This window comes from Apteryx mantelli, chromosome 19 (assembly GCF_036417845.1).
Source record: "Apteryx mantelli isolate bAptMan1 chromosome 19, bAptMan1.hap1, whole genome shotgun sequence".
NCBI lineage: Eukaryota > Metazoa > Chordata > Aves > Apterygiformes > Apterygidae > Apteryx > Apteryx mantelli.
The window spans coordinates 10,617,940-10,641,716 of NC_089996.1; the positions used below are offsets into that span (position 1 = coordinate 10,617,940).

General features: G+C 40.2%; 2 protein-coding genes across 2 annotated transcripts in view; one reads left to right on the top strand and one right to left on the bottom strand.

Annotated features, from left to right (window-relative positions):
• The window catches only part of ABCC3 (ATP binding cassette subfamily C member 3), a 39,071-nt gene extending 27,541 nt beyond the window's left edge, over window positions 1–11,530 (top strand). The window contains exons 21-32 of the mRNA XM_067308632.1: window positions 1,039–1,144; window positions 1,844–1,997; window positions 3,414–3,621; window positions 4,196–4,506; window positions 5,230–5,429; window positions 5,529–5,655; window positions 6,471–6,572; window positions 7,590–7,736; window positions 8,687–8,845; window positions 9,241–9,407; window positions 10,480–10,674; window positions 11,288–11,530. Coding sequence (XP_067164733.1) covers window positions 1,039–1,144; window positions 1,844–1,997; window positions 3,414–3,621; window positions 4,196–4,506; window positions 5,230–5,429; window positions 5,529–5,655; window positions 6,471–6,572; window positions 7,590–7,736; window positions 8,687–8,845; window positions 9,241–9,407; window positions 10,480–10,674; window positions 11,288–11,396 — 1,985 coding nt within the window. The 3' untranslated portion in view covers window positions 11,397–11,530. The remainder of the gene's footprint in view (window positions 1–1,038; window positions 1,145–1,843; window positions 1,998–3,413; window positions 3,622–4,195; window positions 4,507–5,229; window positions 5,430–5,528; window positions 5,656–6,470; window positions 6,573–7,589; window positions 7,737–8,686; window positions 8,846–9,240; window positions 9,408–10,479; window positions 10,675–11,287) is intronic.
• Window positions 11,531–12,417: 887 nt separating this feature from the next.
• Window positions 12,418–22,614, bottom strand: ANKRD40 (ankyrin repeat domain 40). The gene is made up of 5 exons (XM_067308184.1): window positions 22,214–22,614; window positions 19,230–19,378; window positions 17,732–18,205; window positions 16,639–16,820; window positions 12,418–14,973 (listed from the first exon to the last, which is right to left on the bottom strand). Exons 1-5 carry the CDS (start codon window positions 22,345–22,347, stop codon window positions 14,833–14,835), a joined length of 1,080 nt encoding a protein of 359 aa, XP_067164285.1. The 5' UTR covers window positions 22,348–22,614; the 3' UTR covers window positions 12,418–14,832.
• Window positions 22,615–23,777: the final 1,163 nt, after the last annotated feature.

Sequence of the window (23,777 nt, forward strand, 5' to 3'; positions counted from 1 at the left end):
CTGCTTTTTCTTAAATCGTGGCTTTCTCTCTCAACCAGATCATGGACTTTCCCTCTGTAGAAATTGTCACCTGCTTTTTCGTGACAGCCTGGCCTTTGCTTCCCTTTCTGAGCTGCCATCGAAAATATTGTGTTTTGCCAGTTCTATGTTATTGATAGACATTTTCCCAAACAAATGTCTTTCAAAGCTTTACATCATAAGTCATTGATTTATACTGCAAAAAACAATTCCATTGCTAGAAAATATTTTTAATTTGAGAATTTCTTTTACAATTGACAAGGGTCTAGCTCAGCGGGAAAATGGAGCAGCAAAGAACAAACTGGGTTCTGCTATCATAATGGGTTACCCGCAGTCTGGTATTTTTCTTTGTATATGTATTTTTTTCGTATAGCAAAGCTCAAATGACATTTTAATCTGGGTTATTTTTAAGCTCAGTCCGACTGTGATAAAATGCTAGAAGATTAAATCATTTTGGTAAATGTTTGCTTTTGAGATAGTGTTCCCACACTCTTGGTTGCAGCACTGTTTGCCCCCACCAGACAGGCAGGGAGCAGTGTACATGACATCTTCAAGCAACAGCAGAGGCTTGCAGTGGTTCCTTACATGGATTCCCCCATCCCAGTATCATGCCTAGGGTGTGCTCTGTGTGTGAATTTACCTAGAACTGTAATGCTATTATTTAGCATTTCTGATGCACTAGAGAAACACAATGTAAATGCATTTAGTGGCCAACTGCCCCACAATTTAGTTCCCTGCAATTAGATCCCTACAATTTAGTTAGGAAAAGTGATGCATAGAGATATAATCAAAGCCATGGTGGGGTGGGGGCATTAAACACCATAGTTATCAGTAGGCCATAAGCTCCTGTGATTGACGGTGACTTTGGCCGTGAAAGCCTTACCTCCATGTAGTTAAATAGTACTGTGATTTTCCTGCAGCGGCATCCATCTCCATGACTCTCTCGCTTCGTCTGGCAGTCTATTTCTGTGCTTTGTGCTTTATTCAGGAGAAAATCTGAGCTGTGATCTTGTCTTGCAGTAGTGGAGGAAGAGGAGGTCCTTCTAGCTGAGGACACCGTCAGCATCCACACTGATCTGGCAGATAACGAACCAGTGACAAACGAGGTCCGCAAACAGTTCCTCAGGTAAACAGGAAGCCCTCTTGCGTTTATAGTCTGCCTGGGGTGAAACACATCTGGAAGATATTAGCAAATAGCGTTGCTGTCCGTTATCTCATACTGCCTCTCATTCTGGGCTTTAGTTTCTCCTTGCAAATAAATTGGTTTAGTGCTGTTTGGAAAGTAAACGTAAAACAACAGGCAAAGAAGATAAAGCACCTGTTGCTACAATCCTCTTTTTAATCCAAAGTGAACCAATTCTTAAAGCAACTTTGCGGTTCTCAGGTAACACTACTGTATGCATTTATGCACACAACACTGAACTGCTACCAGTTAGGTGATGAATAACCCTTTGCACTGCACATTTCCACTCAGAATCTTGGAAATGGTTAAAAATTTTCATAACGATACCTTCAGACCCTCCCCAGCTACTGCTGGTGTGAGAACAGAGAAGCTCAGGGATCAGCTTTGAAATATCTGTCTTGCCATGGGGCCTCCAATGCCTGGATCGAAGTGCCCAGACCCTGCCCTGGCCGTTGTTAAAAATGATGTTTCTGGCATCACTGTACATCCCTGGGGGTGGTGCCGGCGCCCGTATCCAAGTGCGATTGGTGTGGGAAGTGAGCAGAAGAGCTGGGAATAAATGCAGTCTGCTGCACTTCAGTCTTGCCTTGGCGCTGCCACGCTATGCCCTCCTTCTCCTAATGACTCCGTTGTTTTGACTAGGCAACTTAGTGTAATATCTTCTGAGGGAGGAGAATGTCCCAACAAAATGTCAACGAGACGAAGAGTCTGTGAAAAGAAGCCAGCAGAGCCTCCTCTGCCAAGAAAAAATCATAATGAGAAACTTATTCAGGCAGAAAGCTCTGAAACAGGAACGGTATGGTTTGATTTTTCCCCCCCTCCCTCTTCTACATTTTTTTCCGGTTTGAAAAAATCGTTTTTATTTTTACATTCAATACAGTTCTGTTAAATGTGTTGTTTAAAGTATGACTGTGGGTTTTAGGCATTAATCTGGTGGCCGTTGATCCTTCAAATCTGGACTTTTGGCAGGGGTTTCCGCACCTGGCAAGGACTGTATACTTAGAGGGGGGGAAAAAATCCCTTCCTGCTCCTGCCAGTCACCTGATACCCTGAAGCGCTGCTCCATCAATCCTGTCTTTGCTGTGCAGAGCTTTCAGCACTATTGGTCTTTAAACTGTGTGGCTGCTTTGTGAGTTCAGCTGCAGCGCTGGATGCTCGATGACCAGCGGCAGTGGATTCGAGAAGCCAGCACTGCCCGCTGTGGGCTGGTGGGTCTGTTCTGTCTAAATGCTGCCTTCCGCCCCATCTTGGAGAGCGTTATATGCCCATAGGTACAACGTACACAGTGTGTGTGCTTTATGGGCAAGGCAGGGAAATGGGAATAGAGAAAAAGAGAGAAGAAGGGAGAGGAAAAAAAAAAGGGGGGAGATGATGGGAATACGAAAAGGAAATAGAGGGAGAAAAAACAGAGGGTGGAACAAGACCAGAGGGGGTTGTGAAAGAGAGCCCCTTCCCACCACTCCAGAAGGCTCAGGGCATCCTGTTTGCTCTCTGAATGGTGTACGTGCTGCATGGCAGAGACAGGTCATTAACTGTTGCTGTGGATTATTTTAGCTTTCGAAGTCTCTAATCAGCAACACTTGTTCTCCTAATTGTTCCTCCTTATGCTTTTTTTGGAGACTGAGTTTTGTCCTGGTCCTCTGTCTCAGAGTTCTGCCTTTTTGCACTACCTCTTAGATGGCTTCGTTACTTTTTGCCACAAGCATCATCTGTTCAAGTTCCCATTGGGGTTCGCCAGCATTTGGTGCCTTATGTAAGCTGCTGTAAAGACTCCTGAATGGAGGCATGTTCAGCACTTCCCCTTAATTAGGCCATTTAAAGTAATCCTGAGCTGGACACCCCAAGTTACTTCTCCCTTCTGAAAATCTTGGCGTCCTGTACCTGTTACTCACCCTTTGAAGCTATTTGATCAGTCTCTTTTCTTTCTTTCTCTGGTACAGTCTTAAACTAAAACAAAAAAAACCCACAGAACTAATAGAATACAATTCATCAAAATGGATGAAAAGAGAATATTTCAGAACAGTTTCTGACCTGTTTGGAAGTCATCTCCCAGACATGGAGCTTGGGCAGATTAGCTGTTCTCTGTGGTATATTAGAGTTTGGGTAGTTTTGAGCTTAGCAGTTCCTCTGCTGGAAAATTTTTTTTTTCCTCTTCTTCTCTCTGAACTCAGGATTAAGTTGTACAAACCAGCTCTGGTGTATGATTTTGCAGGTAAAGTTATCAGTGTTCTGGCAATACGTGAAGGCTGTGAGTCCTGTCATTTCTTTAGTTATATGTTTCCTATATTGCTGTCAAAATGCTGCTGCTATTGGGGCCAACGTGTGGCTCAGTGACTGGACCAACGAGCCAGTGGTAAACGGCACTCAACTCAACACAACCATGCGAATTGGAGTCTACGCTGCCTTGGGCCTCTTGCAAGGTAAGACCAGATAAAATAATAATGTCTTAATGTTTAGCAGGAGGAACTGGGTGGGAAAGCTGTGGCAGTAGTTGCTGGTGGCTCCAGATGACCTCAGAAGTCCTATTTCTAGGCAAGGAAGCAGAGTAACACACAGCTGGAGCATCTGGGCTGGGCCAGCCCTCTTTTACTTTTGCCACGAAGACTTGGATGGGGTTGGATAGCAATAGGTGGGAAGGAAGCTTGGGAGATGCATTTTGGAGTGAAAACATGAAAACTTGAGTGCAGAAAAGACAGTGGGGTTGGAGTAAAGTTGCAGCAGTAGGTCTTCATGGAGGCTTGCAGAAAGCAGAGGGAAGATGTTGTGCATCAGTCTCTTGTGGACAGCATGGTGAAATCCTGCAGGAATAATTCCTGTATGTTAGGCAGCAGTGACCACCATGCCATGGTACTAATGGGCATGATAGCGGAGGGGTTGACAGGGGTATGGCAAAGAAAAAAAACCTTGAGCACAATAGAAACTGCTGAAAGTCAAACAGCTGCAAGTCAGGAAGATCAGGTTTGCTGGTTAACACATCTCCTCTTCTTTTGATAGGCACCTTAGTACTCATCTCCTCTTTCACCCTGGCGATGGGAGGCATTAATGCAGCCCGGACGCTCCACGCTGGCCTCCTGGAGAACAAATTTCACACACCCCAGTCCTTCTATGACACCACTCCAACTGGCCGCATCATCAACCGCTTTTCAAAGGACATCTATGTGATCGATGAAGTAATCCCACCGACCATCTTGATGTTCCTTGGAACATTCTTCACCTCTTTATCGACGATGATTGTAATTATAGCAAGTACTCCGCTCTTCGCCGTGGTCATAGTTCCCCTTGCAATTCTGTACTTCTTTGTTCAGGTAACTGAAAAAAATCATGACTACTATCATTGCAGTGATTGTTATGCCATTGTTCATATTGCTTTTCAGGAGAAAAAAAAAAGAAATTTGAGGGAAATTTGAAATATCTGAAGTAATTACCTGTTTATTTAAACAAAGCATTTACTTTCCTCAGAGAAATGTTCTGTGAGATGTGGTCACGAAATAAATAAGCGTAACTTTTTTTTCTTTCAAGTAATAATAAATAAGCCTACTACTAGACATAGAACTGTAGTGCACTTCAATATATTAAGTGTGTATATATTTGACATACTGACAAGTTTTTAAGGGGAGAGGACTTAAAATGTTGAAAATAAATAGCATCAATTTATTGACTTTAAGCAAAAAAAGCTTATGTAAATTGAGGCCTGTTAATGGAGATGCAGACTCATATTTAATTTTCTTGGAAAATGAGCTTGAGGTTCCTACAAATGCATTCATTGTGTTAGACTGTGTTGACTAAATTAAAGGGCCGTAGGTGAATTCAGTTTGCAGTCTATAGAAATTGCAGTTGCCCAATACTCTATTTTGAAAAGAAACAAAGGTAACCTCACTTGAAATAATTCTTAACTATAGAGAATATTTTGAAGGGTTGAAGTGAAGTGAAGATCTTCTTTGAATCCTTAATCTAAAAATTACTTCACTGTTAATTGAAAGAAGAAAATACTTCATGTGCCTCATCCATGTTCTCCCCCAAAATGGCAGCGGTTCTATGTAGCTACCTCCCGCCAGCTGAAGCGTCTGGAGTCTGTGAGCAGATCTCCCATCTACTCGCACTTCTCGGAGACGATCACAGGGGCCAGTGTCATCAGAGCCTACGGAAGAGAGAAGTCCTTTGTAGACATCAGTGATCTAAAAGTGGACGAAAATCAGAAGAGTTACTATCCTGGCATTGTGTCAAACAGGTAAAAAGGCACATTGTTTCCACTTAGATAAGCTTTTGTTTGCATAACTAGTGCAAGCAGCCATTTACCACTATGCTTATGTCTGCTTTTTTTAACCAGGTGGCTGGGCATTCGGGTTGAATTTGTGGGGAACTGTATTGTCCTTTTTGCTGCCCTCTTTGCTGTGATTGGTAAAAACAGCCTGAATGCTGGCCTAGTAGGACTTTCGGTATCATATGCATTACAGGTATGTATTATAGCTGTCTGCTCATTGCTGTTTTTGCAGTTTTACAGATGGCATGGGTATATTAGATGCTTGTCAAAGCCAGAATCAATAAGCAAATAGTAAAAGTGAATTGTGGGACATCTGGAAACCATAGAGATGTCCACTGAATACTGACAAATCGTCAGCATTGCTCACATATGGTAGGACTTCAGGACGCTTGGGCAGCACCGGGGATGTGCTGCACCCCAGTAGGTCGCCAGGGTGCTTGTAGCCTGCAAGAAGCTTGGGGGGTGTTGGGTAGCCAAACCAAAAATGGGTCACTTGAACAGCATAGCCTCAACATGTCCCATATGATGCATGATACATAGCACATGTGCATGTACGTCTGTCCACGCACGGGCAGATCAATAGGATTCATAAATATGCAAAATAAACTGTACTTTACCCAAACTGGACAATTTAGCAGATTTAATGGCCTCTTGTCAGAGGCCTTTTAGAGACCATGAAGGTGCAGGACTGGTGTTAGCAGTGTTCCAGTGAGACCCATGACTAAGGGAGTGACTCCAAACCAACTTTACAGAGAGGGTCATTAAATCACCATGGGAGGCATATGCTCCCTTACATGAGCACCTCACGATCCATAGGCTTCTTGTCCCAGGATCCGTATCAATGTCAGTACAAAGATAATTATTCCAATTGTAATTTCAGTATGAATTCTCTCTCTTAACATACTGCAGCAGTCCCTTCAATTGCTTTTATTTTATTTTTATTTATTTATTTATTTTTTAAATCTGTTGTTTCTCTGTGGGCAATATTTTGTTCTGTATCTTCTCCAGGTGACCTTGTCTCTGAACTGGATGGTCCGTATGACTTCTGATCTTGAAACCAACATTGTGGCTGTTGAAAGAATAAAAGAGTATTCAGAAACTGAAACAGAGGTCAGCTACCAAGCATCAAGCTTGGTCACCAACATGGCATAATTTTAACATGCACATTTACATGGTCTTTCTTTAGACACTTGAGAGGCAGTTCCTGCTCTGAGAATGTTACCATCTAACCTAAACAAATGTCACACACTAAACTGCAATTTGTGCTATCACAGCTCCAAAATATTACTGCTGTTATGCAGTCTCAGCTTAGCATCTCATTTTCTGCTAGTGTAAGTGCCTGTAGCATGACAGAGGTGATTCTCATCACTGCGATATTGCCCGCAATGCGTATGAAGTATGTTTGATACATAGTCCTAGCTGCGTGGATGGTGCTGTGATCCTGCTAGTGAGCACAGCTGCAGTTCGGTTTTCAGGCTGTGCACACATCTTCAATAGTATTTCTGTTTAATCAGCTTAGTCCTTGGCTCCCATGAGAGAAGAACATCTCCAGGAACACTGCACTGTCTCATCCAGAAAAATCATCCAGTTGTCTTCCTTTGCTGCCAAATACATTTCAATGTGGCAGATAGAGCTGCGCTGGAAAATCTGCTACTCTGTGGACACATTGGCTTTTGCTAGTCCTGTTACACAGGAGACTAAGAACTAGGAAATGGGAGAGGAATGGGGGAAATCCAAGGAGACCTGCAATGTACAGTTCTGGAGATCAAGTGTTTGATCTGGAAGCAAAAAGGAAATCAGACAAGATGCACAATACGTGTTACAAGCCAGAGCTTGAGCTGGCATGGAACAGGCACTGTTCTGTTAAAGTTAATGAAGAAATGCTGATTTATATCAGTTGAGGATTTGGCCCTATGTGCTGAGACTTTTTTTTTGTAAACTTCACAAAAGAAAACCAAATGTGTTATGTTTAGGAATCTGCATTTTCCTCCTATTATTATGAATTTGTTCAATAACTGAGATTTATCAGATATGTTTCTAGTAATTGCAAATGTTAATGTTTGTATCTAAGTTTGAATTAATTTTTTTAAACCTCTGCGTGGCATTTGTGACTACTATTTTCCTTAGGCTCCCTGGATAATAGAGGACAAGCGTCCCCCAGAAGACTGGCCATCCAAGGGCGAGCTCGAGTTTGTGAATTACTCGGTGAGATACAGGAAGGGCCTGGACCTAGTGCTGCAAGATCTCAACCTCCAAGTGCATGGTGGAGAAAAGGTGGGTTACCAGCCAAATGTCGGTCGTGACTTCGTTCTCGGTCTCCAGTGACAACCGTGGAGCAGGGGACAGGGACCACAGGCATACCTGCCTCAGTGGTGGAGACCTGCTCGAGCTGGTGCCGCTAGAACCAGCAATGCTGAGGAGAGCGGCACAAATAGAACCACGCTGTCGGTGTGCTGAAGTACTCCGGGCTGGAAGCGGTAGAACCAGTTGCTTGGTGCCATCTGGACTTTGCAGGTTGGCGTCGGGCTCCCCTACACAGTGTAGGAGGCACCAGCAATTGCAATGGCGCTTTTCTGAAGTTATGCAGAGGGGAGAAGGAATTCCAGCTTTTTCCTTTCTTTGGCTTTCCCTGTGAAATTTTTGGCATAGAAGGAAATGTTATTCTTTGTTTCCTTAATCAGGGAATTGTCTTTGTGGGAGATTCCCTTCTTCATGCCTCAGTTGCAAGTACTGGGTTGTATGTGCTGTTAGCAGAACAATCAGCCTGTGAAAATTCTCCAGTTAAGAGGCTGTTATTAAAAGGGAAGATAATTATCCTTGTGCTAAGCATACAGGATGGGAACTGCCTTCTGGAATGGAGATAGGCATGCTTACCCTAAGTCTGAATTGCCCTCTAAAGAGCCTTATCTTTTGTTGTTGAGTGATTGGTCTCCTAACATGGGTACGTCAGCTAATCACTCAAAGTTATGTAGGATGGCTCTGGGCCTAGATACATATTTATATATCATTCAAATTATGGGAATGGCAACACCTATGTATTGTAATGCATGACACGGGTTTCTAGGGAAGGATGGTTACATTCCTTCTTAGATTCAGATCTTGCATGAAACCTCTCAGAGAAATCCTGGGTTTTGGTTTGGGGTTTTTGTTGGTTTTTTTTTGTTTGTTTGGTTGGTTGTTTTTTAACTATATGCTTTGTTCTTAATTCTGTAATTTGTTTGTAGATTGGAATTGTTGGCAGAACTGGAGCAGGGAAGTCCTCCATGACACTCTGTCTCTTTAGGATCCTGGAAGCTGTAAAAGGGGAAATTAAAATTGATGGTGTGAAAATTTCAGACATTGGCCTCCATGATCTTCGATCGAAGCTGACAATTATTCCTCAGGTACCTCTTCTGTGTATCACAATAAACAAAGGATCTTTAATAGCTTAGCAAACACTAAATAAACATGGGTTTTTGCACAGAAGAAAATTCTTTGTAATCACAAAACTTAATCACTAAAACAAATTATGTTTTTTCTTTAAGTGGCCCTGTCCTGTCACCTTATAAGCTGACACTGGGTGAAAAAAAAACAGGGTTTAAGATAAAACATCTTTAAAGTAGAAACTTGAGGTTTTACCATATATAATATATATATGTAACATATTTTCACAGTGGATAAGACTGGGAGGCAGCCTACTTTCAATACAGTGGACATGTCAAAGCAATAACTCTTATTTTAGTATCTGTACTTAAAACAACTAAAGCACTTGTCTAACGAAAGCAAGTTTCCTGTCCAGGATCCTGTTCTCTTTTCTGGAACGCTGAGGATGAACCTGGATCCATTTAATAAGTATTCAGATGAAGAAATATGGAAAGCCCTTGAACTGTCTCACTTGAAGAGGTTTGTCAGCAGCCAGCCCTCCACGTTGGACTATGAATGTTCAGAAGGAGGAGAAAATCTTAGGTAAGGAGTTTTTGGATTAGAAATATACACTGAGCTTTCATTCAGCCCTAACAACAAGTAACACTTGAGTATAGGCTTACACTGCAGTCTGTTGGGTCTAAAAGGATTTAGCCACCTATTCCTGTTTCAAGGAAACCACTAATGCTTGAATGTTTACCTACACTCCTGCCTCTGCCAAGGATGGTCAGATTCTTCTTTGCTGCTGGGAAGGATTTCTCCCACAGTAAAGAAACAAGTTTCAGGATGACAGGGTGTTAGGAATAGGCAGTCCCTTAAACATGATTTGGTAGGAAGGGAAATGCCACGGTAACGTATGTAAATGCAGTGCTGCATAAACATCCTCTACCTAAGCTGGGGCTTCAGCCACAGTTGTTTTCCTGCACTCTGTATAGAAGACCCAGGAAGCCATGACCGGGAGGATAAAGCGTTGTGCTTTGGTATGCTCTATCAGATTCTGACATCGCAGTGTAACCAGACCACACATGTGATGAATATTTAGCTCCTTCCTCCTCCTCCAGAGACACTTGGATAAAAGTTGTGTCCGAGGTGCTGGGAGTAGGAGAGCATGGGCTGCCCAGTTATTTTTTTGACAGTTGGAAGGACTTAGAGCTTCAACTTCTTTGGTTTTTTTGTTTGTTTGTTTGTTTTTTTAAGCATGTATAAAACCTTTTTGTTTTCCCTTAGCCGACCAACTGACTTGTTAAGCAAAAGCAAACCTGGGAGCAAATGCTCAGTGCTGTTGCTGCTGAGTGTGTTTTGAAAACTTGGGCAGAAGCTCTGTAATCATAAGCTTCCCTGGCTCTCGTCACCATGACAGGCAGGGTGCATTTGGTGGCCCTATCAGTTCTGGATCAGGCAGTAAATGAACACGTACATTAAAGCTCGCTGAGTTGTGCTGCAATGCTTATTTTATTAGATCTAGGGCTGACAGACTGGGCTGTTTGCTGAATACCATTTTTTGTTCGGTAACTTTATCTGATCAGTAATCTGCTCTAGCACAAGTGGTTATGAACAGTGGAGAGCTAAAGGGCCAGGGGGCCTCTGCTTGTGAAAGCCCTGTCTCTGCTTGCAGTGTTGGCCAAAGGCAACTCGTCTGCCTAGCAAGAGCACTACTTCGCAAGACAAGAGTCTTGGTTCTAGATGAAGCGACAGCGGCTATTGATCTCGAGACGGATGATCTTATCCAGATGACAATTAGGACTCAGTTTGAAGACTGCACGGTGCTGACAATAGCGCACAGGCTGAACACAATTATGGATTACACAAGGTAAAAACCGCTCAGCGGTGCGTGTGTATGGGCTCACTGGTGTGCCGAGCACATGAAGCCGCACGTCAGTCATAATGTAGTAAGCAACAGTGTTGAGGCCGTATAATCCTAGAATATCCAGACCTGGTTTTGCTTTTGTTGGCTTAAGAAACAGGTTCTGTGTTCATTAACCAGGGCTGCACAAGAGATGCTACCCAGTTGCATTAGTATCACTGTCACCAAGCTTATGGAGTTATTTTTAACCAGTAGCTGCTGTAACCTTTTCACTAACATTGTGTCATGTTAATTATTTTAAAACACATTAGTATACCTCACAAGCTCTTTTCTCCTTGGCTCTGTAGTGTTATGTTTTCAATTCCAGAGCTAGTAGTCACCAATTTAACTTTTCTTTTCTGGGAGATTGTGAGTGTTCTGGACTTTTGTAAATCAAACAGCACTTCAGGGATAGTGTCTCTCTTCTCTTGTGCTTCATCAGGTGAAAACAATTGAGCAAAACAAAGGCAAGGGACAGTTTAGAACAGTACTTCTTTGTGATTGAAAAAGGACATCACATTTCCTGCAAGGAGTTCTCTGACATATCTTTCTCCCTGTCACGACCTTTTGTTTTGCACAGGGTTCTTGTTCTAGACAAAGGAGCCATAGCTGAATTTGATACGCCTACCAGCCTTATAGCATCAAAGGGTATTTTCTACAGTATGGCTAAAGATGCTGGACTAGCATGATAAGAAGACCCCTTGTTTTTTTATATTACTGACTCGCCACAGAAGTGACTTGTGAATGTACTGTAATTTACAAAACAGTCTTTGTAGTAGACTAAACTTTTGATATGTGAACAAAGTATTTACAACCATAAGGACCAGAAAGTGGATTTTATATTTTTTAAATATTTTCTATATCCATAAAATATTTTATTAAGTGCTTTTTTTCCCCAAAGAATGCCATTCTGCCGAGAAAATGTATGTATCATAAAGCACTATGTACTATATTCTGGTTTACAATTAGTAAATTATAGCAATGATACAAAATATACCTGTTTTGTGTGTCTTCTGTATAAGGATTCCTTAGTTTTGAAGTGGGAAGACAGGCACGGTTAAGCAGTAACTCAACTGAGAAGTACTGAAGTAAGGTGTCATCTCTAGGTGGTTCTAACCTGTTCCTTGCAGTATTTCCTCCAGGACAAGAGAGTTGAAGGCTACTGTTCTAGGCTGTGAGCTATCCCAGGACTTTCGGTATCCCAGTCTAGAGCAACTTCAGGTTTATTACATTCCTCTTCAATATAGGATTTGTGAATAACTTTTATTTAGGCTATATCTATAGGTTTAGTTTTAATCTAAATCATTAACTAGGCAATTGCTGCTAACTTAGTAGACTACACATAAGCCTGCAGAGACATGACCAACACAAAAATGTTACCCTTTTGCTATACCTCTCTTCTGTATGAAGTCACCATGAACAAGTCTCTACTTGAGCTGAACACGCATGCTGAGCAGATGACACTATCATCTCATTGAGCACTTAACCACCTGAAATCATATGTGATTTGTTTTATAGAAATAAATATCTACCTTACCAGTATTGATAACCAAGCCTCCTCAGATAGAGTACTGTGTTTAGCAGTGTTTATTGCTAGAATCTGATAGGATGTCCTTTGCTTTAGTCATTCACTTCCTACGCCAACCACTATGGAAACCTACCTGGCAAGAAGACGTTCCTATGTTTTTCTATAAGTAAAGTTCTGAAAAATTTTGAGAAGACAAAATATAATCATTTATTAATTTTTACAAATGACACTTCTTAAATAGAAACAAGAATCTGCAGCCAAGCATTCATTTGACACTAACGTTTCACATAGCAATGCACCAAGTAATGAATTATTGATCATACACAGTAATGTAGTGATTACACACTTATCAGATTAATTCAAGTTAGCAAGGTTAATAGTATCTTCTGTTTATAAACTGCATAATATATAAAAATATTTGTCTGAATGCATAGATAGCTATCAGCATCTGTGCACAACAGTCAGTTAACAATGAAGTCAATCAACCCAACAAGCTGAGCTTTTCTCTGGTAGATCTGACTGGTTAATCTGTAACAGTTTGGTACCAGCATGGATTAAGCTGGCATTTAGCCAAATGAAGCCTAAACCATATCTATTCTGTGTACCAGGAACAATGCAATAGGAAATCCTATTATTCCATTATACAGAAGTTAATATACCACCACCAATTTGGTATAAGAAATAGATATTGCCACTGACTCGGACTGCATTTGCCCTCTTACACTTCAGCAAAGGATATTTGGTTGTGACGAAAGGTTTTTACTAATATTATCATTAGGAGACAGAAATTCAGTCTAGTTAATTGATGCCTAAGAAATCTGGGTGTTTGCATGGATCTGTGCTTCCAGGTGAACACCAGAGCATCAGACTCTAAGGCGAGGGAGAGGGCTCCCTCTTGTGCGCTCGGTCACTCCTGCTGAAGCTGCTTCCCTTTGCATAAAGTATTATTCACTGGATGAGAAAGAGAGAGGATGGGTAAACCTGGGTACCCGTTTCTCTTATGTTAGCTATAATACAGGTGACTGCCCTGACTGCAGGGGGAGAGGGACTTCTTTCTCCTGTCATGGTCTCTGGGAAAGGAGAAGAGGCTGTGGTGGATACCCAACGCCAGTCCAAGAAGGTCATAATTTTCTGCGAGAAGAGGGCTAAGAGTTTAAGATGCAGTTCTCTCCTCAGCTAGTTTTGGTGGCTCCCTGCTCAGCGTGCTACTTCTGCAAATCCCATTGACAAGTCCACGTACAACATACAGCTAACCTGGGCTGTAAATACCATTAGACAACAAGAAGATAAAAGTCCTTTGGTTGATGTAGTTTCCGAAGAAACTAAAGGAGAGGAAGGAGGGAAGATAAAGAAATAGAGGGAAACTCAGTCCAGGTAGATATGTTCTGGCTGTCTGTTATATCTAGTACTTCAGTCATCTGATTCGTAGCATGTACTTACAGTTATGTTACCAGTCTAGAGCGCTTCCTCAAATGCAGGTGACTGTGTAAATATTAAGATCCTAAAATGTTAGATAAAGTCCAGCTCACTATTGTCTTAAATACTTTTCAATTTATTTATTCCAGGATTTCATAGCAAAGTAGTCTAATCCTGAATTTTAAGTAACAGGAACTGGAAAAGTGACTTTTCAGTAAGCAACACAGGTAGATGCAAAGTCACTGGGGCGGGGGGAGAATAGGAAATACACTGCATAGTAACATCAGGATTTTAATATGAGCCAGAAAACCCTAGTTTCCTTTTACGTAGGAAACTTAAAAGTTTCCAGACTGGATCTTTCTCTGGAATGTAGGGGGGTAAAAGGACAACAACTTTACAATATTGGTGCTTTAAAAGGGGAAATTAAAGCAGCATTGGAGAAATGTGTTTTCAATGCAGTAACAAAAATAGTATTTTAAATTGCACATGTCAATACTATATATTGACAGACAACAATAAAAGGGACATATGATTTTGGTTGAGAGCATACTTATGATTTAGATAATTATTGTAATTTTTTGTTTTCAACCTGAGAAATAGGGAAATGTGTAAATAGGGATTAAGAAATCACAGGTAATAAGTCACTTAGGAATACTTAAACTAGACAGTTTTGTGCTTCTTCCACAGATTTAAACCCTTTTTTCCTTCTAAATAAGTTTTTTTCCTTCTAAATAAGAGATGATGTAAAATACATGATCTGAAAGATGAACATGTCAATAGTAATGGACTCGATACAAATATTAAATGGGTTTCATGGCAGGTTCTTTCACATGAGTACCTCTGCTATTTTATAGCAAACAAATTATTAGAACAGTTGAAGATAAGCCTTTCCCTGAGAGCTTCTATAACTCTACAATATTTCAAGATTACCTTTTTGTAAGGAAGAGTGCTGCATTAACAGATAATTCTACCAGTACTTTCTTTGCATAAGCTACTTTCATATCAGACTAGTTACTCTTAGATTAAATACAGGCTGTAACTGTGCATAACATCTTTAGTTTATTTCAAGGTTAACAAAATAGATCTTTTCCACATCATTAGCCCTTATAGATAACATATTTCAAATAATGTAATTTTAAAATGAGAGATACAAATATTTTGTTTTATTCTTCTTTAAACAATTAGTATGTCAGTTCTGATGCTTTCTTGTTATAACCACTCCGTTCAGAAAGTGTTGGTACTCGGAAAAGTAAGTTTTTGTCGCTTACTGTTAGAACAAGCTCCAGTTCTTGGAAATCCTGTAGCCTTGCAACATCTTTGTCCTTTAAATAAATACAGTAAGTTGTTAGGTGATAAAACATCCATTCAATTTTGCAGAGGCAAATTGAAGTAATAGGCTGACACTAACACAAGTTATGTATTGCATATATATGGCAATTCTTTACAGTTAACTGGGAAGCAGACATCCTGTTGCATATTATATTATTTATTCTGGGATCCTATTCAGCTACTCACTTAAGTCTATTTTTAGAAAGAATGCAATACTTGACAGTGAGTGCAAATGATTAGTGGAGTTAGACTTGTAAAGATCTACTGCATACTATTTAGAAAACCCATGAGTATACTCTCCTGAGCCTCCCCCCCCTTTTCTTTTTTTTTCCTTTGTTGGTAATTTTTAAAAGCTCATGAACCGATTCTTGACATCTACTCAAGAAAGTCCTGCATACAGCTTCCTCTAGAGCAGCTCATCAACTCCAACCTCGAGCTGGCTTAGGCAGGGTCTTTAGAGAGCAATGGAAGAAACCCTCCCACAGTAGGGGCTCAAGCTCAAGCCCCTCTGTAGCAGCACTTTGCTGCTAGGCAGCATTAAGTAGAATAAAATTCATATCATCTCGGGGAACAGTAAGTGTCATGCAGTCCTACCAAGAGAATCTGAAGTAATTAGAGCTGCAGATAAAGAGTGCTTTGAACAACTGCACGGTAAGTTGGCAAGTTACAGAACTGCTTATTTTTTTCCACTTCTTGACTAACAAAGAATAAGTCTTCATATATTCAGTGATGATGCAGTACACAGAAGTCTATTAATCTAGCACTAATCAGATTAGCTCCACCATTTGACGCCAACGATGCTCTAGAGGGATTTGAGAGTGAAAGAGAGGTCAATGGTGAATCAGTAAAACAGGTCAGCAGGTCCCAGTTTTCTGTATGCTGCCAGGTAAATGCCACTGACATGAAAAGACAGTTACCTTCACAGACCTTTACTGAGAATGTTTTTGAAACTGTTTCCTAGAGTCAAGCCACTTTTGAAAGAACTGCATATAGTCCTTATTAAACTAGCAAGGCTCACTTGAATACTGTCAGCCTATTAAACATTGATGACGGGTCACAACGGTATGGTACTGCATTGAATTTCACAATGTAATATAGAACCACATATAAATTGGCCTCAAGGCCAAATGCTTATGAAAGGAAATGATCAAGAAACTTCAGAACTTTTTTTATACGGAAGAAAAACCCTACTAAGGGTTAGAAGTTGAAGGAGTTTCTTAGGGACTGCTCAGCTGGCCAGTTCCCAGTGACTAATCATGGAACAGTTAGAATATGAATTATGATTAAAAAAAAAATAAATCAGTGAGTAGTTAACACACAATTTCTGTAAATATTGCAGTCGAGTGTTACAGAAGTGTGGCCAGAACATCGCCTATGCTGAAGGAATCTGAAACACTATAAAAACAATACAGTACTGAGTGCATGGGGCCATGCATGGCTCAACCTCAAAATGAAAAATACTCTAGTGGGCCCAGCTAACTGCATGACTCCTCGTCTTCAGCATTTCTCTAAGACAGTGAGCATTATTAAAAAACTAATATTGTCACTTTTTTTGTGACACAAGACTATTGCAGGTGACCACCAAATTATTCCTTTTTAATAGTAAGCTACAATTCTTTTTTTACAAATTGTTGGATTTAAAAATTATGAGTTCTTACCTTTCTTAGCACTGTATTTGGCAATTTTCTGATCTTCTCTACGTGTTCAGGGTTAACACCCAGCTCACAGCAACTCACTCGGAGCAGTTGCTTATAGGTCAGTTCTTGTCTGTCCAGTTCAATTTCAATGAAGTCATTTTCTCTAAGGCTAGGGTTTTGTATTCTAACTTTAAGCACCAGTTCTGTTAGAAATAAAAAATTGCACATCAATAAGCAGATGTATAAAAGAATCGGAAAAGAGATCTTTATACTAATTTCAGAGTATTTCTTCTTCCTATTAACACTGTTTGTATCATTTGTAACAATACAAGAATCCTCAGAAAGCGATCCAACCTGGACTCATATGACTGAGCTTTTCATTAGACTGACTTCTTTCAACCTACATGAAAAAGTCATCACCAGTCTAATTCAATAAGTGTGTATGTATGTATGAATCTTTGGAAGAGTACTCATCTTCCTGGATTTAAATTAACCTTGAAGCAGATCACATTTGTTATCAATGTCCAGAGCAATCCAGTATTACTTTTACTGTTTTTTTCATTGTTTTGGTGATTACCCACTATGATTCAAATGGATTCTCTTAACCTCTCTTTGCTAAATCATGGCATCAGAACTGCTTTTATTCAAGAATAAAATCCTGAACTAAAACTGAAATTCCATTTTTTCCCTATTTGAGCAGGCAGAATATTTACCAGAAGAAATGGCAGATCATAATAATAATAATAGTTCACTTCAGTATTCAGGTCTTTCTGCAGATTGAGCTCTCTGAGATTATCCCTTGAGTTCACTGATGACTTACATTCTGTATTTGAAGTCTGGAGTATGCTATTTAGAGAATTCGATCACCCTGGTGTCTGTATGGTTTTACAGCATTTGAGACAAATAGAAAATGTTTTCATCAATATTTTAATAACAGTTCCAGCAGAAACAGGCTATCTGTCTCTTTTTAACTGCCTTCAAATGTTTTCGGAATGCCTAATACATGAGAACCTGAAAATCTCTAGAAGTACGATAAATAGGTGTAACACTGATTAGTCTATTTTCGCTGTCCAAGATGACAGGAGCTCTAAGAATAGGTGAGTTTTACTGTTACCTTGCATATTAAGTGGAAAAGCTCCCGTGAAGAAGACTGGCTGAAATGTTGGCACGGGCCCGGTACAGGAGCCGTTCTGCTGCTGAGGCACAGCCGGTTTTGATCCAACGGGAGAAGGGGAACTTCTGCTCCAGGACACGGACGTCTGGTAAACCGGGCCGTTCTGACCGACGGGTTTGGGGCATCGCGGTGCGGTACAGCCGCCGGGCAGCGACGGCCTGTCTCCATGACCAACCACCTCCGAGGCAGCGTTTTCCCGCGGTAACGATGCACGTGTGCACATTTCCACGCGAGGTAAGGAAGAAGAGTCGCTATCTTGCGGCTCTAAGGGCGAGACACTTCCATTCACTGAGGCGTCTGGAATACTGTTACTCATGGTGTTATAAACATACGGAAAAGGTGGGTTGGCCAGGTAATTAGGGATGATTGGCAAATCTGAATCTTTCTTTAAGTCTGGGAGTTCATCATCTTCCACTGTAAAACAAAAAAACCCACAACAATGTTCTCCAAGACTGGTTTTAGGAAAAAAAATACAGCTATTGCATTGTGCAGTTTATTTTATGGGTTTTTTTTAGGGGGGTGGTTAAAAGCATCACAGGGTAAAAGATGAATCAAGAAGCTCTACACCTTTTTTCTATAGTGAACAACTGTGCTCAGGTGTTGCAATATGGTAAACAAAAGCAGAGTCTGATTCAAATAATTCTGGGGGTGCTATTTCCTGCTAAACACTGTAATCCCGGTTTTCTTAAATCTGTAGCCAGCATTTTGTGCCACGGTCTCTGGCGGTGTAATGCTATCATCTTCATAATGTATAAGGCAATGAGAAACAAATGGTAATACGTTGTTCGATATTAAGGCAAGGGATAAAGGGAAAAGAACATGCAGTACTGGGAGAACTGAAACATTACCAATCAGTGGAAGCAAAACCAGGCAAGGGAATACAGAAGGAAGGAAAGAGGCTATTGACCATATTTCAAACTACTACTCACCTCTAGCCGCAAAGCCTGCTCCACTCCAACAGTTACAACACATGATAAAAATGCTCTACCAGCGTACTTTATTGAGCTGCTGCTCTAGGATGCTAATTTTCTGTTTACTCAACACAGTGTCTAAACTTCATAAAACACCGGGAAAATTAGGTATTGGTCATATACTGCAAGAGCTTCATATAAATTTGAGAGATTTTCCTCTATTTGCTCCTTCTGAAAATATCAAGCTGCATCTATCTGTGATTGGTTTAGTAATGTGGTTTTTCAAAATAAAGCTTTTTCATTTTTTTTTTCCAGGTTTAGAAAAAAGTTTGATTACCTGGGTGTGAAATTTTTTGGTAATCCTCTTTTTCCAAATTGTGATTTCTCACTAAGTAAACACTTTAGAGATCAAATCTCACAAAAAAATTCACAGTATCATCACACACATAATGCAAGAGCATAACTGCTCTTAACAGTCTTTTACTGTAGTCTTTAAAGACTGTATATCATATGAGCAATAGCTTTACCTCCCAACATCTTCCGAATCTCCCTCTTCGACGTTAACTGGACGGGCCGCTCTCCTCTCCTCGTGAGAATCTCCTTGTCGGCCCCCGAACGCAGCAGGTAGGACACCACTTGAGCGTGGTTCCTTTTACATGCCCAGTGCAAGCAAGTCCTGCACATGGAAAATGTTAACACTTTGAAATACTCAATTACGGCACATTAATTTCATTCATTCCCACTGCATCTAGGAAGCACAAGACTTAATGCATGTCTAGCATAAAAAAGTTTTAATAGCTATGGTCCTTGCAAATTTACACCGTTTCTGGAGTCTGCAGTGACACCTGCTGATCTAGTTTTCCCTTGCAACAATGCTCTCAATACCAAGTTACTATAGCAGTATTTTTCAAGTTCAAGATCTCTTTAATTTTTCATGTATTAGGGTATTAACTTTTATTGAAAATAAATACATAAATAAGGCTTATTTATGTTTTTTAAATCTTTGAAAGAACAAGTTATACTTCAAATACTTTTGTGTGTATGTGAGCTAATATGCTGCTTCTTGAGGGTGCTTTTTTTTCCACTTTAATCAATGCAGTCAGTACATCAATGCGCACCTTTTGAAAGTAAATTACTTGTAAAATAATCTAGCTCTTTGCCTAGTTGCTATTCACTGCACCAGCAGTTTCCAAACTTTACGCTGCAGACAACTAGTTTTCTGCAGTGAGGCTGTGGATGGCAATCTGTAACTGAGGCACTGAACTGAGCACTTTTCTATTTTTTTAATTATTATTGGCAGTCACTGACCTAGAGAGACATAATAAAGAAACATCCTAAAAGCTACTTAGTTTCTTTAGTGCTTAGTATTAGTATTAGGGATAACAGACTTATACATTATAACTTGTTGTACAGCCTTACCATTTCTTCCTATCCCCGGTTATAGCGATGTTTGATCTTTCTCTGGCTTTTACTTTAGTACTCTAGCACCAGCCAAGGAAAAGTCTTTGGATAAATGAAAACTCTTTTACCTTTCTCCATTTTTTTTTAAGGACTAAATATAATAAAACAGAGATAAATAACAAACTTATAAGGATAAAAGTTTCAATTGCAAGTCCAGCTTCAAAAAGCTTTTTTTTAAAGGAAGAGATGCAGTCATTATACAACTAAGTTGTCTCTTGATCAATAACTCCCAACTTTGTATAGAAAATTCTGCTCTTTAACGTTTTTTTTGTTTACTTTTACTATTAATACAAGGATGTAAGAAAGAAAAGAAAGAACCTGATCTGTAGGGGAACAAATCAAGTTAAACCAAGAGAAGACAAAGGAACTTGCAAAACCTTGTTCACTGTTATATATTCCAACTTAATTAAACCCATCTCATCAGAAGCAAAGGGCATCATTCTACAATTTCTTATTACTAGAATTAATGCATCTTGATGGCAGAAAGTCTCTCTGAATTAAAGGTAATGGGACTAGTAATTGCAGCAAGCAACGTTGTTTAGAATTAGATCTAAGTGAAGAAACGTGATGATAAGTGTATGTATACATATTTTTTTTCTTCATAGACTATCATAGGAAGTGTGCTACTAATTTTGTGCTTTGAAAGGGTGATACAGCTAATAATACTGTAAAATCTGTATTCTCTCTCCATGGTTGGGCTGTGCATTTCAGCTAAAAAGTGCCATTTTTAGATGGGATAAAATAATTTTGTCAGCAGAAAGTGTTCCTGAATTTTTAACACCAAAGATCTGGGATAAGCTTCATGAAACTCTGACTGGGCTTGTTTAGTTTTGCTGCGTCATGCTTTTGGGACTTTTCACAGCTCTCTCCTTGTTTCGCGTGTGAATAGTTTGCATGGCTTCAGCAGCAGCGCGTGGCCAAGCCATAACCAGTTTCGACCCAAGCAGCGAGAGAACATGCAGGCAGGAGGGCGATGTTTGCTCCTACCGCTTAAGTGAGGAGCCTCTGTTGCGAATTATACGCTGTCTCTCTATATTGAACGCCAGAGACTTCAGTGGGACTCTGCATGTGTGTAAAATTTGAGGGTTTAGTTTGTACAGAAGGTATGTGAGCCTCTGCAGCATTGCCTCATTTTGGAATTCATTCTGACCATTTCACATGGTTTTAGTAAGGTCTGATGCAGAGAGGTACCAGTTACCCCCAGATCCAACACACATCAAAACGCAAGTATCCAGCACCTCTTAGCATCAGACGAATGGGAAAGGTCATTCCAGGAATTTAAATTCCACAAGCAAACCTAAATAACAGTGAAGGTCCACTTACTGCCATAGTTAAAAATGACTAGATCACTATTTCTGAAAATAATTATATTTTATTTTTTGTTTCTTCCATCAATGCCAGTTTTAGATACAAACTCATTTTGATGGCAAGCAGCTGCTTCTCTTGCACATGAATATAATTTACTATCTTATGAATCACTTAAGTTAATACAAGCTGTGATTTTAATCACAATTTGAACCTAAAGTTGCAAGTGCTCCATGCTTCTGAAAACTGCTAGTAGAGCTCTAATCTTTAGAATACCAGAATCTTTCCTAATTTTATTCTTCCTATTTCTAATTAAAACCTCAAGCACAGTACAGCACATTAAATACACACGGAATTCAACTTAAGGCAAACAGTCTTCAAAAATGCCTGACATTCCCTGCAGATCTGCTTCAAATAGCAATGTGTGCGCGTGCATTCATGTATATAGTGCCACTTGTACAAATGCCTATTACAGAAAGGACTTGGTTTAGTGTTGCCAGGTGGTATTTGAATGAGATGTCAAAACCAAAAGTATTTTAGTATATCACCGAAACAGCCTGCAAGTTCCCTGCCGAAAATGAAAAGTCATTTTAGAATCTGATTTAGAAGTTAACACAAAATAAGTCTGGTTATAAATTAACATATCTCGGCAAGCTGAGGTTTATTTTTTGATAGCTATTTTACGGTGCTTAGGCTGCCAGCATTCCCTTTACAAAAAATAAACAATATAAAGTAACAATCTTACCAGCCGTTGATGTCATTCTGGGAGTTCAGGTTCACCCCAAACTCCACCAGCCGCTGCACCTCCTCCGCGTCCCCCAGCGCCGCCGCTTCCCGCAGTCTCTCCTGCAGCTCCCTCTCCTCCACCAGACTGGTCATCTCGCTGGAGCCTCGCACCAAACTTGCGCCTGGAGATGGGCTCTCTAGCCAGGGCAACCTCTCATTTTACAAATCGCGCGGACCAAGGCGCCAGCCACAGACCGGGCAGCTTAGGGCAATCCTGCAAACAGTGTCCCGTGCTCTCTTCAATTTTATATCTGCATGCAGTGTGACTTTCTGTACGTTACACCTAAATCACGCCCAGGGATACACTGCCAAACGGCATCGTACGAACGCGCTTGCAGGGTGTCTGGAGTAGCCCTGTTTCCTAAACTCTTCCAGGGGGACTCTATTATCTGTGACAACTCTGACCTAGATGTTTAGTTCCTACGAACAGTCTTGCATGCGAATCATGGCTGCTGCGATTTCACTGTCAGGATGATTTATTAGCCACATACGGGTCCGTGGCGATTTTAAGGTACCAAAATGTTTTTTAATATACAGGTAATTGCATAATGCACAGTATCTCCTGCTCTGTTATTTGTGCTTACAGGCTCCAGGATCATACGATTGTTCTGTCTAGGAAATTCTCATAATCTCTGGGAATTCTCACTGAAATTAATTAATCCCTTAATAACTCAAAGTCTACCTGCAAAGCAATTTGAAAGATTACAGGTAGTTCCTGTAATTCACATTATTTGCTTTAAAAAGCTGGGTTTGATCATTATTGATTTGTCCTAAACCACATTACGGAAGAGAGAAGAGCTAGTAAAAACTTCACAATTGTAAAAAGTCAAAATAATCATTTCTGTCTCCAGCCAGACATCTAGCCAAACTACACTGTTTCTATTCTAATCTAATCTAATCTAATCTAATCTATGAGAGCACTCTGGGGAAATTTGCAACAGTTAGGCTGATCCTAGTTCAGTAGCTAGAGTACCTGGTTGGTTTCTTGGTGCTACTGGAGCAATAAAAAGCTGAAACACAGAACAGTTCTGGCCCCTTTTTCTAAAGCAAATGAGCATCCACCTTCCATCCTCCCCCCAAAACCCCAGACTGTGGAATATTAAGAGTTAAGATTCATGTAAGTGGGGTTGCATTGATTTCAGCTACACTCTTACTTACAACAATTCAAATGGGTAATTACATCATTATAAAATTGCAAAGATTGAAAAAAAATTGTAGTGCCTTACAGCGCTGCATATGGGGGTTTTATGGACATAGTTCTGAAAGGAAACCCTATGGACAACCCTTGAGTTTGCACAAAGTCCTCAGTGATTGCAGCAGAGGCCTGACCAAGACCAGCCATGTATTTGGTGTTGGTTTTTTTTTACAGGATCAGTGCTAATACAGACTTCAAGCTCTTTAAAAAATATAAACAAAATCAAGTTAATCATTTTTAAACTAACATTCATACTACTTATTCTTAATTATTATTTGTCTTTTTTACTTCTTTCAGTATCAGTGATGAAAACAGACTAGTAGCACAG